Consider the following 18,440-nt stretch of genomic DNA (forward strand, 5'->3'; position numbering starts at 1 on the left):
TAAACTTGTTTTAGGCTTGGGCTCAACTCGGGCTCGATCAGGCTCGGCTCAAGCTCGGCTTGAGTTGAGGCGAGCCGAGCCTAAGCCCAATAAAGAAGCTCGAAATTAATTTTGAGCCGAGCCTGAGCAGCAGCCGGCTCGCTCAAGCTCGGCTCGTTTACACCCCTAGCGTAGTCGACATTGTTGACTCCATTGCGGTAGTCAATGCTGATGCTGTTGGCGGTAACAATCTGATTCCAAAGAGTCACAATAAATTCGATCAAAATAATATAAATAACTTACAGATTACAGAATATAGAATTCTGAATAGTCGAGTCTAGTGTTGGACACTATCTCCTTAAGACCAATTCGCCCTCCACCGATTGCTTCTAGAACAGTGGACGTCGGTCTCCCAGGATACAATGACTGCCTTGCACTGGAAAGGAAGCAGCTTTCTAATACCTTGATTGAACCAGAACTGTGCTGTACTCTCTTTCGGATGCAAACTCGACTCTAGAAGAAATGAACCAAGTTTTCTTCTCTGATGTTATATTTAATTATGCAGACTAACAGCCTATTTATAGAGGTAAACAGGCTTGACGAAAAGATGAAAAATGTCACCACTTCGACCCCGAACCAAACCAGATTTGAACCCGTATCAGGGAAAAAATTAAAATTGGACTTGACCCGTGCGTGCGAACCGAACTGAGCCGGGCGGCGCGCATGTATGTGAGTTAAGTTGCATAGTAACCTTTACCCACAAAATAGGTACCCATTTTGGGGCTCAAAGCCCATAAGAAATTTGTTACTTATATACCATACTAACATTTCTCAAATATCCAATATGGTACTAAACTTCATTTTCTTTATTTTCCATTGTCATGATACCCACTTTAGAGCCAATTTTCATTCACTTCTCTTCATGGATTTGACTAAGTGAATATTTGACAATAAAGTATACTTTGAGCTAAATTAATTTCACCATTAAATCATCATTAATAATGTGTGGGCCCCACTTAAAACTTAGCTCAAAGTTAATAAAAATTCATGTCAAAAACATAAAATTACTAACAATCCCCCACATGAATAAATTGGCTGAAAATGCATATGAAATGCAGACTTGATTGAGAGTACAACGAAAAGTTACCGCATCAGGATAGGTAGCTTTTGGCTTTGAACCTTCCATAGTGAAGTATTATCGGATTTATTCGCTAACCAGTGAACATGATGTCTTGAACTGTTCAGCTTTTGTATAAACCAAGACAATAATACTCACACGGCTCTTTTCAACACAGTCGGTTCTATATGTTGTGTCCATTTCGGCCTTGGACGCGCTTGATAATTCTTTGAGTGCTCTAGAGATTTAGCCTAGTCATCTCATAGAAGCGGCCCACTTCACACTCACATAGGTGACCTCTTATTAAAAGTATCCTGTCATACTCCACTTAGATTTCCAAAGTATAAGAGTCATTAAAAGCATTGCTTACCCTAACACTTAGTACAGGTTTATCACTATGTCATCATAGGAAAGGTGTAGGAAATTTAATTCCTTAGTGATTTCAGAGAACGCCCCCACAACTCGGTTGTCCCTTTGAACCTAGATCTTGGGATCTCCAGTCAACTAGGTTGGGTTGCCGTTGTGTCGTTACTCTAGGTGGTAGGCTTCAAACTCATTCCCCTCGATGAACAATATACTTGATCTCTTGTTAAACCTTTAGTTAATGGATCCGCGATGTTATCCTTTGATTTTACATAATCAATGGATATTATACCATTTGAGATCAATTGTCGCACTGTATTATGCCTACGACGTATATGTCGTGACTTACCGTTATACATTTGACTCTGTGCCCTTCCTATAGCTGATTGACTATCGCAATGTATGCAAATTGTGGACACAGGTTTTGGCCACATAGGAATATCTTCTAAAAAATTTCGAAGTCATTCTGCTTCTTCTCCAGCCTTATCTAATGCTATGAATTCAGATTCCATAGTAGATCTAGCTATACATGTTTATTTAGAAGATTTCCATGAAATAGATGCACCTCCAAGTGTAAAGACATATCCGCTCGTGGATTTGGTATCTTTTGTATCAGATATCCAATTTGCATCACTGTACCCTTTAAGTACTGCTGGATATTTTGAATAGTGCAATCCATAGTTAGTGGTGTATCTCAAATATCTGAGTACCCTAACTATCGCCTTCCAGTGATCACTGCCTAGATTACTTGTATATCTACTCAGTTTACTCACGGAGTACGCAATATCCGGACGAGTGCAATTCATGACGTACATCAAACTGCCTATTATCCGAGAATATTCTAACTGAGATATACATACACCTGTATTCTTTGTGAGATGAAGATTCACATCTATAGGTGTTCTGGCTATATTGCTACTATCTTTATCAAATTTGTCGAGTATTTTCTCAATATAATATGATTGAGATATAACATACCCTTCAGTTGCCTTAGTGATCTTTATACCAAGAATCACATCTGCAACTCCCATATCTTTCATATCGAACTTATTAGCCAACATGTTCTTGGTAGCTTTAATGACATTAATATTGCTACCAGTTATTATCATGTCATCCACATATAGACATACAATGACATAATTATCTGAAATGCATTTCACATAAACACATTTATCACATTCATTAATGTGAAAACCATTTGACATCATAACTAAGTCAAATTTTTCATGCCATTGTTTAGGTACTTGTTTAAGCTCATAAAGAGACTTAACTAATTTGCACACTTTTCTCTCTTGTCCTGGAGCCACAAACCCTTCGGGTTGTTCCATATAGATTTCTTCATTTAATTCACCATTCAAGAATGCAGTTTTCACATCCATCTGATGTATTTCCAGATTATATAATGCCGCAAGAGCAATTATTAATCGGATAGACGTTATTCTTGTTACAGGTGAATATGTATCAAAGTAATCTATTCCCTCTGTTTGTCTATATCCTTTGACTACAAGTCTCACCTTGTATTTGTCAATTGAACCATCTGCTTTCATCTTTCTTTTGAATATCCATTTGTAACCCAAAGGTTTACATCCTGGTGGAAGATCCACCAATTCCCAGGTATGATTTTGCAAAATGGATTCAATTTCACTATCAATGGCTTCTTTCCATAAAAAAAGCTTCAGGAGTAGACATTGCTTCCTTATAACTCTGAGGTTCTTTTTCTAACAAATATGTTAGAAAATCAGGACGAAAAGACGTAGAAGTCCTTGCCCTATTACTTCGTCTAGGTTCATTATCATTTCCTTCTTGCATGGACTCTTGGTCCTGCTTATTTTCATAAGTTTTTTTGAGAGAACTTATTTCAGATGTAAATTTATATGGAAATATATTCTCAAAGAATGATGCATTCCTAGACTCAATAATTGTATTCTCATGTACTTCAGAATTATCTGATTTGTGAACCAGGAATCGATATGCACTACTGTTATGAGCATAACCAATGAATATACAATCAATAGTTTTAGGTCCAATTTTTGTTCTTTTAGGAACTGGAATTGCAACCTTTGCTAGGCACCCCCACACTCTTAAGAATTTATAGCTAGGTTCTCGACCTTTCCATAACTCATAAGGTGTTTTATACAATTTCTTACGGGGTAACCGGTTGAGAATGTGATTTGCAGAAAGCAAAGCTTCCCCCCACAAATACTAGGGTAAACCAGAACTTATTAACATGGCATTCATCATCTCTTTCAGAGTTCTATTCTTACGTTCAGCAATATCATTTTGCTGTGGAGCGTAAGGAGCCGTTGTTTGATGAATAATTTCATTTTCTGCACATATTTGTGCAAATGGTGACTCATATTCACCACCTCTATCACTTCTTAGCATTTTAATCTTTCTGCTAAGTTGATTCTCAACCTCTATTTTGAAATGTATAAACATTTCTAATGTCTCATCTTTGCTTCTTAGCAAATACACATAATAGTATCTTGTGCAATCGTCAATAAAAGTAATAAAATACTTTTTTCCACCTCTAGTTTGAACAAATTTCAAATCACATACATCAGTATGTATAAGTTCTAGAGGTTCTGTACTTCGTTCGATGGAATGAAACGAAGTCTTAGCCAATTTGGTTTCAACACATATTTCACATTTTTTATTTAAATCAATTTGAAAATTAGGCAACATGTTAAGATTAATTAATCTACGCAATGTACCATAATTAATATGTCCTAATCTACCATGCCAAATTTCACGAGACTCAAACAAGTAAGAAGAAGATTCCCCTTTATTTATTTTTGGAGTTACAGTCATTATATTCATCTTAAAGAGGCCATTTGACAAGTAGCCCCTTCCAACATACATGTCATTTTTGATAAGTACAAACTTATCAGACTCAAACACCAACTTAAAACCATTCTTACTCAATAATGATCCCGAAACCAGATTCTTTCGAATGTCGGGCACATGCATTACATCATTAAGAGTAAGTTCTTTTCCTGAAGTCAATTTTAACACAACCTTCCCTATTCCTTCCACCTTGGAAGTTGCCGAATTGTCCATATAAAGTTTTCATCTGTTGTAGTTTGATAAGACGAAAACATCCACCTATTGGCACAAATGTGTTGAGTAGCTCCAGTGTCTACCCACCATTCTTTAGGATTACCACCAATTAGGTTTACTTCCGAGACAATAGCGGAGAGGTGCATATCATCGACATCAGAACCAAGTTTTCTTCTCTGATGTTGTATTTAATTATGCAGACTGACAGCCTATTTATAGAGGTAAACAGGCTTGAGAGATGCAAAATGTCACCGAAAGGATGCACCAATTCGGGTCAGAAACTAATTTATAGTTACACTATGAAGGGATGCACCATTTGGGTCGAGTTCAACCAACTAACTGAATTGATTAACTGTTTATCGAAGGGACACACCACTTCGACCCCGAACCAAACCAGATTTAAACCCGTATCAGGCAAAAAATTAAAATTGGACTTGACCCGTGCGTGCAAACCGAGCCGAGCCGGGCGGCGCGCGTGTGAGTTAAATTGCATAGTAATATTTACCAACAAAATAGGTATCCCTTTTGGGGCCCAAAGCCCATAAGAAGTTTGTTACTTATATACCATACTAACATTTCTCAAATATCCAATATGGTACTAAACTTCATTTTCTTTATTTTCCATTACCATGATACCCACTTTAGAACCAATTTTCATTCACTTCTCTTCATGGATTTGACTAAGTGAATATTTGACAATAAAGTACACTTTGAGATAAATTAATTCCACCATTAAACCATCATTAATAATATATGTGCCCCACTTAAAACTTAGCTCAAAGTTAATAAAAATTCATGTCAAAAACATGAAATTACTAACAGATGCTGCCTACGGTGAGGCAAGGCAAGGGAAGGTAGAGGAGATAAGCAACAGGGGGTGGGTTTGCAATAAGGAATGCAGTGGGGTGATTTATTTAAAAAACCTGTATAAGTTAGTTGAGGGTATTTAGATAATTTTAGAAATTAATTTCTTTTTACTGGCTAAATTGATGACAAAACTTTTTTTTGTTAGAAATATAGTTGGTCATTACACTACACGTTTTTCGTTACTATCATTACCAGTTTCACTTTGCTCTAAAGTTTACGAGTAACATTGTAATATAAAAAAGTTTAAAGAATCTTCGTGAAAATTGGATATAGTACAAGAGTGTCACCGTAAGTAACCCCACAATTTATAATAAAGAGTGTAAACCATGTCTGAGTTGAAAAATATGAATAAGACATGTCTATCATACAAATTGAAATTTCTAAACAATAAGGCGATTAGTTAATTAAATACTTTCTCGGGTCATAAATTTACATAAATTATTTGAGCTATAACTTTTAAACAAATTTATTTGACTTATATATAGTTCTTTTATATTATAAAATTAGTTTGATGTTATTAACAATTTTTTTCTATTATAAATTAATTATTCAAATAATAAATATATTATCGCACCATAGTCGAGTTAAATGAATTATTGTATTATAAATACATTGTAGTGTCGAGTCATAAATGAGTTTATATAACAAAAAATAAATATAATTTAATTATTAATCGGTTTAGGTACATTAACATGTTAATAATCCAAGGATCAAACTCGATTAGATTGATCTCAAGCATGTTAAAAATCAAATTATCATGCTGATTATCGAGAGGATTGAATTCTAAAAACTGTAATACGAGTAATATTATTCTCTTGTAATTACTAAGTTATGTACAAATTAGGGATCCGGATCCACAAAATTAATTTCATAATTGTACATGAATGCTAGTCAGCTATGAGTCGAGCTTGATCCAGCCGACAATTTGCTATTAGCACCCATCATTATTTTTTCCTCTCCTTCTTTTGTCTTATTTTTTCTAAGAAAGATAGGGCTTAATGCCCTAATTAAAAGTTCATTAAGGTAATAAAGAAATAATAATAATTATATGAACCGAAAAAAAGGAATTTTTACAAATCACGCCCTATATTTACCTATTTTGTAATTCGCATTTCGTCTTTAGACATGATTATTAGGGCCGACTTGCCTAAATTCGGCCTGAAACCGCCCAGTTTTAATCGGGTTAAGCACGACTCGAGTTCAATATGGTAGTGGGTGCCATGGGCTAAGCCTTTGCCTACTCGACCTGGCCCGAAAGTCCAATTCATTACTCTCATCTATGACCCGACCCATAATGTATGCATATTCTTATAATTTTTTTAGTTCCGCATTGGATATTTAGTAAACTATATATCAATATATAAGTATGTTCCTATAAAAGATAACTAAAATGTCTTCATATAAGCCCATTAAACTCAACTTAATAAGATATAATATTTTTATATTTAACCTATTATATCTAACCCGAGCTTAATATCTAATAAACTGGTGGGCAATAATGGGTTAAAATATTCTAACTTGGCTCGAGTGATTAGTGGGTCGGGCCATGAACATATATTGAAACTCGGTTGGCCCAAACTTGGTCCGGCTCCATCCAATAATCTCGTCTATCTTAAGGATTTCACCCCTTTATTTTCTCTATAATCCTTATTTAATACTTGATATTATTTTGACTAATTAACATTAATCAAATTACTAAAATACTCCCGCAATTCTCTCTCATTTTCTAGCCTCACATCATCTTCCCCACCTATCTCCTCTACCATTGCTGCAGCCACCACCTTTCCTCATCCTTCCCCTCCTCTTTTTCTTATTCATCTTCTTTTTTTTCTTTTTTTTGGAAGAGAGACATAGAATGAAGAAGATAGGGATAATTTAGTATATTATAATAGAATTTTTTTTAAATACTGTCAAAAAAAAATCTAGGGTGTTAAATGAGAATTATAGAGGAAAAAAAAGTGTCGGATTATAAAATATATAAAATATAATGTGTAATTTATAAAAAGTAAAAAAAAATATTAGATTTCGTATCCGCCTCTCGCCAAAAGATACTCTTATGATTATCTTCTTTCCGAATTAGCCACCAAGTAATACGAGTTTATATGTGGATTACTTGCTTTAATGTCAAGTAATAATATTTCTCACTCTACCTCTCAAATCCCACCATGACGAAATCGCAGGAAGTCTAACAACGGGAGATACGAATCACGAACAATCCTGAAGGTCTTCTAGTTCTTGGACTTCACCACCCCCACTGTGATCTTGTACATCCTCTCCTCTATGATCCTCGACCTTATCATTTACCTCCTCCTCCTCCTCCTCCTCCTTCTTCTTCCTACGGAGGGATTCTATGAGTCCTCGGAGCGCGGCCTCGCCGTCGTCGCTCCTCATCAGCTCCTCCGCGACCTCCGCGGGCGCGACGTCGACCGCCCGGATCAGCCCGTCGACCTCTGGGAAGAGCGGGTGCTGGTCGAGCAGGTGGTAGTTGGCGGCGAGGATCCGGAACATCGCCGGGGTGCAGTAGCCCATGTGCACATGCACGTCCATCCGCCCCGGCCGGAGCAGCGCCGGGTCGAGCCGCTCTTTGTAGTTCGTCGTGAACACGATGATCCGCTCGTCGCCGCAGCTCGACCAGAGCCCGTCGACAAAGTTCAGCAGCCCGGACAACGTCACCTAAAGTTAGAGAAACAAGAGGAGAGAAATAAGACAATCTTTTCATTTTTACTGTTCCATTGCGACATTTTAGCAAACACGTTACCTTATCCTGCTCCTCCCAAGGAGGACGATAAAAAGGAGGCGCCTCTCTGGTATTCTTGTCCTCGTCCCTCTGTTGGAGCTCGGTCGAGCAATCGATGTCCTCGATGGCGAGGATTGAACGGTTGCCGATGGATACGAGCAGCGACCTCAGAACGGCGTTACACCTGACATTGGTGAGCTCCAGGTCATACACATCAAACCGGAGGAAATTGGCTATGGCGGCGATCAGCGTCGACTTCCCGGTCCCTGGCGGTCCGTGGAGTAAGTACCCTCTCTTCCACGCCTTCCCGATCCTCTTGTAGTACGCCTTCCTCTTCACGAACCTCTCCAAGTCCTCCTTCAACGCCCGCTTCGCCTCCTCCTCCATTGCCACAGATCCGAAGGTCGCCGGGTGGCGGAGGTTCACCGGTTTCCACGAGACATCCTCGTTGGTGTACAGATTCAGCGTCCGCGCCTCATCGCGGATGGCTTTCGCCCGAGCGAGGACGTACGGGAGGTAGGACTTCAAGGCGAAATCTTTGTGCTTCTTGTGGAAGGTGAGCTCGAAGGACCGGGGTTCGGCCGGGGGGGCGTCGGCGGGCGGGTAGTAGAAGTGGTTGAATTGGGGGCGGTGGACGGGGGGTGCGAAGTCCAAGGCGGGCAGGCCGCGGGCGATGAGGCGCCAGGTGAATGTGATGCCCTCGAACTGCTCGACGATTTGCTCGCCTCTGTCCATGCAGACGTCGAGGTCGTCGGCGTCGTCGAGCTTGGAGACGCGGAGGCGGAGGGAGGAGGAGGTGGTGGTAATGATGGAGGCGAGGTGGGTCTCGGCGGCCTTGAACATGAGGTTGGGGGAGAAGCCGTTGGACTCGTCGACGACGACGGTGAGCACGGGGGAGAGGCGGGCGAAGAGGCTAGAGACGGCGGAGAAGAGGTAATGTTGGATGGGGAAGGGGATGAACTGGGACGCGAAGGTCTGGACGAGGATGGCCGAGGCGGCGAGCGACGTCGCCGCAGAGAAGACCATGGTCTTGGAGGTAGCCATGGCGATGAAGGTAACAATTACGGAGATTCCTCTCTCTCTCTCTCTCTCTCTCTCTCTCTCTCTCTCTCTCTCTCTCTCTCTCTCTCTCTCTCTCTCTCTTATAAATTCTAAGAAACCTTCGTTTTTCTCTAGTTGACCCAATTCGTAATCTTGGAGACGAAGGTAACAACAAATTTAATTAATTTAGAGTCAAGTCAACCTACGGACAGCTTCTTGTGAAGGATTAGATTTATAAGGACAGAGAAAAATAATAATTATGTAAAGAAAGAAAACAAACTGTAGTAATAGTATTCGTTTTGATCGAGTTTAAGTTTTTTAAACCAATTTAGTAAATACTAAACTAGCCAGATTAAACCTAAGCAGAACTCAAACTAAGTCCAATCGAAGTTAAGCCGAGCTTAAACCTAAACCTAGACTACTTTCAAATCAAAGAGTCGAGTATTGAGGACTCGAGCTCGGCTTGAAATTCAAATCAAGCTACTAATTTATTTTGACACCTCTTACTCTTCACCTATCCATTTTAAAGAGTATTTAATCGTTTGAGATAAAAATATCTCCTAAACTTACTTATTTTTTTTATATCGCATTAAAGATAATAATTATATTACTAAATTAGTTATAATCAAACATCTAAATTTTCTAAACTCATTTAAGATACCTTATTAATGTTAAAAACAAAGTAAGAAAAACTAGACTAGTTTTGGATCCACACTCAATCCAAACGCTGGACAAGTTAATCCAACATCATAATCAAGTCCATAGGTCTTCTTAATTATCCATTGGCAGATATATCCTAGAATGAAGATGGCCCAGTTGCTAGTCATCATTTTTGAATAAGATTTTGTTTATCTACTAACAAATACCTTGATTATTAGTAGAGGTAGAAAGGGAGTGGAAGCTTCACTAAACCTGCCTCCCAAAAGAATATTTGGATCACTCACAGCTATCATGCATGCATGCATGTGTGTTAATTTTGACTTCACATGCATGGCACGTACCTTCCTCATTTCCCCATTGTACATAGCATGATCACGGCACTAATGATCATAGATGCTTGCCACCACCTCTCTTTTTTTTTTATCACATATACCCTGTACTAAGATATTTTTTTTAAGTTTATATGAATATATATATATATATAAGTTTAGAGGGTTTACGTGAATATTAAAAATTATTACATATCAAAACGATGATAGTTTAGAAAGGCATAATGTAGTTAACCTAGAATATACTGATTCTTCTAGGGAAATAACCACAAAAATAACATACCTAGCTAGTCATCGCTTGTTATAAACCGTCTGATTAGTTGATCGAAGAGTAGTACTTAATCTTCTCTTTGTCTTCATCATAATAGAATCCTTTGTTTGGTTCTTCACTCTATGAAGAAGAACATGTCATGCTTCCATGAGTTTTTAATCTTACATTTATTTATGAAGTTATTTGAACTGTTTGTATCAAAACTTCTTAAATTTTAGTAACAGCACCATTAAACTTTTATGTGCACTCCATTATTAAAATAAATTTATATATCTACTGTAGAAAATAAATGAACTCAGCTCCTAAGAGGCTAATTTTATTATTGATAATATTTAAACGCTTTTTTGATACAAATATCTCCATTTATTTGCATGCATATAACTGCATGAACTTGTGACTCTAAACTGCAGGCAAAGATCTTGTACGTACTCTGTACCTAATTTAGGTGCATTCATGGTTTAGCACACAGCTATACTCAACATTATTTTATCTCTCAATATATATATATACAAAACTGGCAAAGAAGTGGAATTTAAAAGTTCATCTGGTGAGAGATTTATTAATTAATTTGCTCACAAAATATTGAAGTCAAATCCATCGTTTCTCTTTTTGTATAATTTGTCATTAGTCATCTAGCTCCGTTCAATTCTCGAATATGAATAGAATTTTTATTATTTTGCTCTAGTAATTTAATAATAATATTTAATTACCACTGCTACTTCATATTAAATTAAAGATATTTTCTTCATTTAGTTTAAAATATCATAAATTCTTAAAACAAATTTATTATTCTTTGTTACTTTAATATCAAATTTATGTTATATCAAATATAATTATTATTTTTAGTGAATCATTAATTGGTGTCTATTAATTGTTGGACCTATTAATACATGTTCTCAGATGATAAAGGTCAGATTTATACAAGCCTAATATATATTGGCAACTGTATGCTATAATTATTCCTTATGACTAAAGCGTGTTTAATTAAGTAGATAATGAATGGAATTTTGTGAGGGTAGAGGATTCAGTATGCGCAATTCTTCGTATTTGAAATCCTTTAAAAGTAAATATTACATGCCAAGGAATATATGCAATGTGCATCTGAAATCAAATGTGTGGAAATCCTTGGAATTAAACATATAATTGTTATGGGATTTGAATTGAGTACCTCTAAATCTATATCATATACGAGTCAACCGTACAAGTTTCAAAATTTTAAAAGTTGTTCAGAGAGAATGAGTTCCGACAACTTCAATATTCGAAAATTACATTAGAGTTGGTCGGTACCTTTCCCATGACTAAGGGAGTTATGAGTTCAACTCCAATACTAATATTATGAAGAAATCGTTTGATGGTTAATAGTTTAATGACTTAGTTTGATTCGATCGATAACTTACAATACAGTTAACTTGGAAGAACAGTTTGACAACATAGTGACTTCAAGCAAATCTAAATGACGTTTGGTTTGAAATAATTGTTCGACGACTCATATGATTTGAAGTCTAGGCTAGATAACTAAAAACTCGATAGTATCTAAGTACCTCTGTATCTAAAAATGATTGGCCCTTTGTCTTAGCCCACATCTAACCTTTGGGCTTGTGAATGATAAAAGAAAAATAAAAAAATATACAGGTTTTAGAAGCCTATAATTTTCTGACTCTCCCTGTTTCATTATTTCAGAAAACAATGAACATCCTTTGCTTTATACTTTGAACAAAACTACAATTCAAGCTGGCAGAGATCAACACGGAGCACATCAACTTCATGAATACACACAGCAAATGGCAAATGGCAAATGGCAGACCAAGATACAATGAATAAAATTCATGCAATTACTCAGTGAATTTTAACTTCCACTATCCAAGTACATGATGTAAATACTGGTAATGCAATGGGGAGACATAAAATTGAGAGAGTTGAAAAACCTCCTTAATACATAAGACTAGCTAATAACATAAAAGCCAGGAGAAACAGACACTCCTAGAAGGTCATCAGCAAGTGGAGAGCTTCCAACAATTAATTAACCATCCGGAAAGTATGGAGATTGTATAGTTGCTTCATCTGATGTTCCACTTTTGCTCCAACGCACTGCATATTCGGTTTAAACAGCATGCCGCACTCAGTGGGTAATTACAAACTGCAAAATACAATGTAACAGGATTAATATCGGCCACAACAAAGGGAATAAATGACAGTGAAACTATATGGACTTTTCCATCTGTCAGCATGATAAGAAAGAAAGAAGAAAAGGAACTGCAAAAGAACAAACTGTTCATCATCATTGAGTTTGCACTGAGCCTAACAACTAACAAGATCAACATACCACAGATAATATTAGCAGGTATCTTCGTAAGAAAGATAAAGGAGTCTGAATTTCCTTAGAGACTCGGACTCTACAGTACACAGGTTGCTTAACAGTAACTACTAAAACTAGATCCGAGGATATATTAGTACTCCTACCAGTGGCAGAACTATCTAATTGGCATTGCTGAATCAACACTGTCCACAAGGACCTTTAGGACATGGACCATATGGTATTGTGACATATCACTTTAAATGGTCACCTCCAAAAAGTTATCACAAGAATTATGTCTATACTTGTTAAGCTGCAAACTCAGCTTAAAATTACATGGAAAGTCCCAATCATAAGATGCACAAGTCTACCATAAAGCGTATGATCACATAAGTTTATAAAATCATCTATGATGGATAAAAGTGCACACAAATTTCTGTCATGTTCTTAGATATCAATGGAGCAATGTTCAAATATCCAAAGCATCAAACAAGCAGATGCCCTGGTGCATGGTTGTCAGTCAGGCCTATCTCTATGTCTGACTGCCGAAAAGGCTAAAAAGTATGCAACAGAAAAGCGAGCAATAAGTCCTTCATATGAATCTGAAAATCTCAACAAAACCAATGGAAAAAAGAAAGAAAAGGATATTCTTCATTTTATGGTTGTATGTTTCTTTTTCTCTTCCATTGAGCTTCCTATAGTACAAAATCTGAGATGAAACTTCGTGTGAAAAAGTGAAAACAAGGTTTCCTTCCATCCCAATGCAAAACAAACTAGAAAGCAATATATGATAAATCAAAATAAATAAGGGTTTAATTCCACCATGCATTTATCTGCATATTCTTTCTACTTATTCCATGACAAGAATTACTGTCCCACATGCTATCCCATGCTTTGAGGTAGATAAAACAGAATGGAACGAGCTTCCTGCCCTAAAACTGGTTTCTCCTTGAGCTGAAACCAATGCCAATAGGATTACATATTCTACATGTTTAAAACTAATAACTGTTCCTGCATTGCCATTCTGACCCTTGAATTCTACATCCACCATTGTAGTTTCCTAGAACTAATAAAGCTACAGTGAATAGCACAAATGGGATAATTTAAATAAATCTACATTCATGGTAAGGCCTTAACATCAAACACTGATAATAATAGTATATGCCTGACATTTGATATTTATCAAAAGTTTCACTAGAAAAGTAATTAAAACCACAAGCGAGTGAGCAAGAAAGATACAAAGAAAGTGGATCTTATACAATCAACTAATGCGCATCATCAAATAATGATCCATATGCAACAGCCATGCTGATTGACACTGGGTAAGTGAAAAATTTTCCATGTTTTTTTAATTACTTACTTGATATAAAATCTTCCATGTTTTCCTTGTCAATCATTCCATGGGCCATAGCACCAACCTGAACCAAAGCTCTAACATGGTCAAATTTTTTACAGTGACAACAAACTGAAATATCAAAACTAGATAAGGAATCATACATACCAATGATAACAAAATCCAAAGCAACAATTTTGTCATAATTTATACATACCACAAAGACAAGGTTGGTATCATCACTAGCTGCTGCAACATAGTCGAACAAATTAACTGATCTTTCTGCACTATATGAAAGGCCTAGAAATCATAGTAGAGTACTTAGCAGTCAGATATGTGGATTTATGCTATTGTTTATGAAAAAAAAGATTGAGATTCTCACCTATTTTTCGTGAATTGAGAGGTAAATAACGAGATACAGGGTTTTTTATTACATTAAGAAGTTTCTCACGCTTCCCAACAGCAGTAATACTCAACTTCTGCAGTAATTGTGCTGCAATAAAGAAGCATACCTTGATCATTACTTAGAAATTAAAGCAGATAACCAGATCTTGAGAAGTAAACTTTGCTAAAATGAGCAGAGCAGCTTTGCTATAACTTACACATGAGGCCACAAAACCGTTTAAATGTACGCGGCATGCGCACATAGGGTTTAATTTCAAAAAGCACTCCTTTTTCTGTCTTCACGTAAACAGCTTGTAACCTTCCAGCTTTAGTTAGGGGGCTATCAAATATCGCAAGAAGTGCCTGGCATGGTTGTCAGTTAAAGTTGAAGGATCATATTAAGTAATGACAATATAGTACTTGAGTTTGAAGTCCAAAGTAAAAGCAGTGCAAAAGGAGCATCCAATAAGGCTGTTCAAACATGCCCAAATTTTAACAAGGAATGCAGATATCTAGGTAAAGGAGAACACGATCTTATAACATCTAGGCATTCTTCACTAGGCATAGAAACCAAAGAAAAAAATTTGTTAGGTACTTGGATATGTTTCTTCTTTCAGGTATTAACATCAAAAATATTTCAGCCCTAACTGCATAATAAATTATACAGGTATATTGATAGCCCACGTAATGCAACCACCTTTTAGATCATTGTGCATACATTTCTTTGGTTCAACAAAGTACTTCTCTCATAGGATAACGTTCTCAAAATGAAAAATGTCTTTCTTACACAATTTAAAGTACAGCCGCGAAAGAAACAGTACTAAGAAATCCAGATACCTGGTGAATAATGTCAGGCCTGTAATCAGCTGGATTGCGGTTCTGCTTTCTTAGATAGTTGGCATGATCATCTGAGTTCAAAATTTGGAAATTCTGGAAATAAAGACAAGAAAAGTATATGAGACATGCACATAAGAGATTGGAGGAACTATACAATATGGGTATTGTTCTATAACAAAGGCAACAGCAATCTGCTTGATTGAAGTCAATGCATTATCTCCAACATTTATTGTAATCAAATAGTATGAGTATATACTATATAGAGCTGCAAATAATGAGAAATTAGAGGTCAGCTGATATATCATATGACATAGGTTAATTTAGGAGTTAGGACTGTAATTCATCAACAAAGTAAACAAGAGCCATAAAATAAGTCTTTGTAAACAATCATAGATAATTAAGGAATCCAACTCCATTAAAAACTGAATTTGCAACCATTTATTGTATTAAATTCCACAATCTAGTGATGTTAAGGTCCTTAAGGCATTTGACCTTCAAGAAAATCCTCAATGTATATAATTTGGAGTCCTGATTTCACATATTAATAACATAGTCACAATAAGAGCAGCTAAGAAGCACAGGTTTGTTCCTTTTATTCCATGCATATCTATATTGGATACAGTATCTGATGCAATACTTGTCGGATTCTACTAGATATGTATCGGAAGCCTCCTTCAAGTATATGAATTTTCAGAATACAGTTAATATTGAAGATATCGCTCAAATACTTCCAAGATATTCCTTGGATACTACCATGATTCATGTTAAGCCAAGTCAAATTATCTGAGATTACGACATTTCATTTCCGGTTAAATTCAGAAGGTTGAGTTGTGACATGTTAACATTGTTTGTTAGTTTAGGAGACATAATTCAACAAACGGAGCTTTGGATTTCATGCCATTTACCTAAGATTTCTGGACTGAATTCCTTTGTCGATCTAACATCGTACTAACTTAAACCTAAGATTCATGAATTGGATTCATTTGTCTATCTTACATGTTACTGACTTAAATGATGCAGAATATAGTGAACAGTTTGTTAGAATTGATAATTCTTCAATCGATGGATTTGATGTGTGATTATATGTAAAGGATCACTTGCTACAACAACTTTTCAATTAATAAAATGCCTGTACACTGTTGGTTCTCCGACATAAACAAGAACATTATTTCATATCATCATATGTGCAGGTCTATTTGTAAGTGCCTAAAGTGTATTCTCTTGGATTTGAGGCAGGATGTCAAAGACAAAATCCCAATTGATCCCTAAAGCAAATAACAACCAATAAAAATCTGATTGAATCTTAGGTGCAAATAAATAGCAATCTAGCACTAATCTGCCGGACTTTTTAACTTAAGCCTAGTTTTAGCCATAACCTGGTTGATCCCTCCAGAAAACTGTGAATTCTAAATTGCAGCCACATCCTCAATTTTGATATAACACAGCAAAAATCATATCCACAGTCCACATAGAACGTTATATCCGAAACTTAATTTTTTAACATCTTCTGACACCCTTCACAACATCCAGAATCAGCAAAGTTCCACTCCCTTTCCTCTCCTTGCATTAAAGAAGCAAAGTACCATCAAACCCACAATAAACCTTGAGCACAAACCAATATAAGAGCCTCATTCAGCCACCCTCATCCCAAGGAACCTGAATTCTACTATCAACACCACTGATAAAAAAAGAAAAACCCAAATCAAACTCCAGATATAGACCCTAGTTCTGAAACAAATTATATAACCCTTGACAGAACTTCCCAATAAGAAACTTTTACTGGTCTAAACTCAAGACTCTAATTCAAAAAGCAACAAATCAGTGACAAAAAAAGGACTTTTTTTTTTTATACTCAAATCCACGAGCAGAGTAGAAAAAACAGATCAATTACCATAGTCCAAATTAAAACCCTAATGTCGACCCCGGGCACTTACCTTTCCAACCTTGCCGACCTCGAGCGAGGCCTTCTCAAGCACAAAGATGACACCTTTCTGCTTCCTCGCATCATCGATCGGCCGCGCGACAACCGGGAGCCCAACCATCTCGTCGGCGACTGCATCCTGACTCCCCTCCCCCTCCTTTTCCATCTCCTCGACCTCTCCTCTATTCTCCTCCTCGTTTACTTCTTCCACTTCTTGTTCTTCGATCACCTCTTCTACCTCTCTCTTCGGGCGCTTCCTTCGCCCTTTCACTGCGTACGGCCTTACCATCTTTCTTCTTCTTCTCCCTCTTCTTCTCTCTGCTTGGCGACGACGACTACTTGAACGGAGCCGTTCTGTGGTGGGAAAGGCGGGTAAGAACGAGGGTTTAGGGTTTACGTTGGTTTAGGACCAGGCAATCGATTTAGTGTCAGCTTGGCCAGGGTTAACTACTGGTTGAAATATTAAATACCAGGGATTAAATTTAAATGGGTTTATATAAATTATTCAAGTAATAAACAAATTATCATCTGGGTGATGAATGAGTTATTCTGGCCATAATTATATTTTATTGGGTTATAAATAGGTTAGCTACTCTTAAATAAGTTATGATCTAAATATAATTATCCTGAACCAGAACTTATTTAAAGTATCCTAGTTCTGATTTAGAATTGGAATAGGGTTGGAATAAGAATAGCAATTTGTTTTACCAAAATAATTTATTCTAAAAATAATTATTCATACATTCACTTCTATTTTGAAATAATGGTGTGATATAAAGTGAAGAATTAAAAAGAAAAATTAAAAAAAATTTAAACTAGTTTATATACTTATCACAATTTAATTTAACACACGTAAATTAACTTCTAAGTCTTTTTATTTTCTACACTGCCGTCGCTCACACTCGCCAGAAACCATCCCACCCCTCCCTCTCTTCTTTACTCCTTTCTCTAGTAGGAGGAAGGAGGAAGCGATGACGACAATAGTGGAGAGAGGTGAGAAAGAGAGGTTATTTATATTATTTTTTGGGTAAGAAGAAGAATAAGGTATTTTGGTGTATAAAATATAAGAAATCAAGGAAAAAACTAATTTTGAAAATTATTTGAGTAGGTTTAGTTAAATTTGACAAAAAAATTAGTAATCATATTTTAGTTATAAGATAGCAGGTGTAATTGTGCTAAGCTTGCTTGAATTAAAAATAATTTCAAGCTTAGATTTGTGATCAAGCTTAAATTAAAATCATTTCAATT

At 36.5% G+C, this 18,440-nt stretch overlaps 2 protein-coding genes across 2 annotated transcripts; both read right to left on the reverse strand.

Moving 5' to 3' along the window:
- Window positions 1–7,482: 7,482 nt before the first annotated feature.
- LOC140764151 (AAA-ATPase At3g50940-like) lies at window positions 7,483–9,191 on the reverse strand. Its single transcript, XM_073102546.1, has 2 exons — window positions 8,145–9,191; window positions 7,483–8,059 (listed from the first exon to the last, which is right to left on the reverse strand). Exons 1-2 carry the CDS (start codon window positions 9,165–9,167, stop codon window positions 7,592–7,594), a joined length of 1,491 nt encoding a protein of 496 aa, XP_072958647.1. The 5' UTR covers window positions 9,168–9,191; the 3' UTR covers window positions 7,483–7,591.
- Window positions 9,192–12,233: 3,042 nt separating this feature from the next.
- LOC140764152 (uncharacterized) lies at window positions 12,234–17,622 on the reverse strand. Its single transcript, XM_073102548.1, has 7 exons — window positions 17,206–17,622; window positions 15,272–15,364; window positions 14,653–14,797; window positions 14,433–14,543; window positions 14,268–14,350; window positions 14,078–14,135; window positions 12,234–12,561 (listed from the first exon to the last, which is right to left on the reverse strand). Exons 1-7 carry the CDS (start codon window positions 17,479–17,481, stop codon window positions 12,482–12,484), a joined length of 846 nt encoding a protein of 281 aa, XP_072958649.1. The 5' UTR covers window positions 17,482–17,622; the 3' UTR covers window positions 12,234–12,481.
- Between the last annotated feature and the right edge of the window lie 818 nt (window positions 17,623–18,440).

This window comes from Typha angustifolia, chromosome 8 (genome assembly GCF_048772165.1).
Source record: "Typha angustifolia cultivar Huaian chromosome 8, ASM4877216v1, whole genome shotgun sequence".
NCBI lineage: Eukaryota > Viridiplantae > Streptophyta > Magnoliopsida > Poales > Typhaceae > Typha > Typha angustifolia.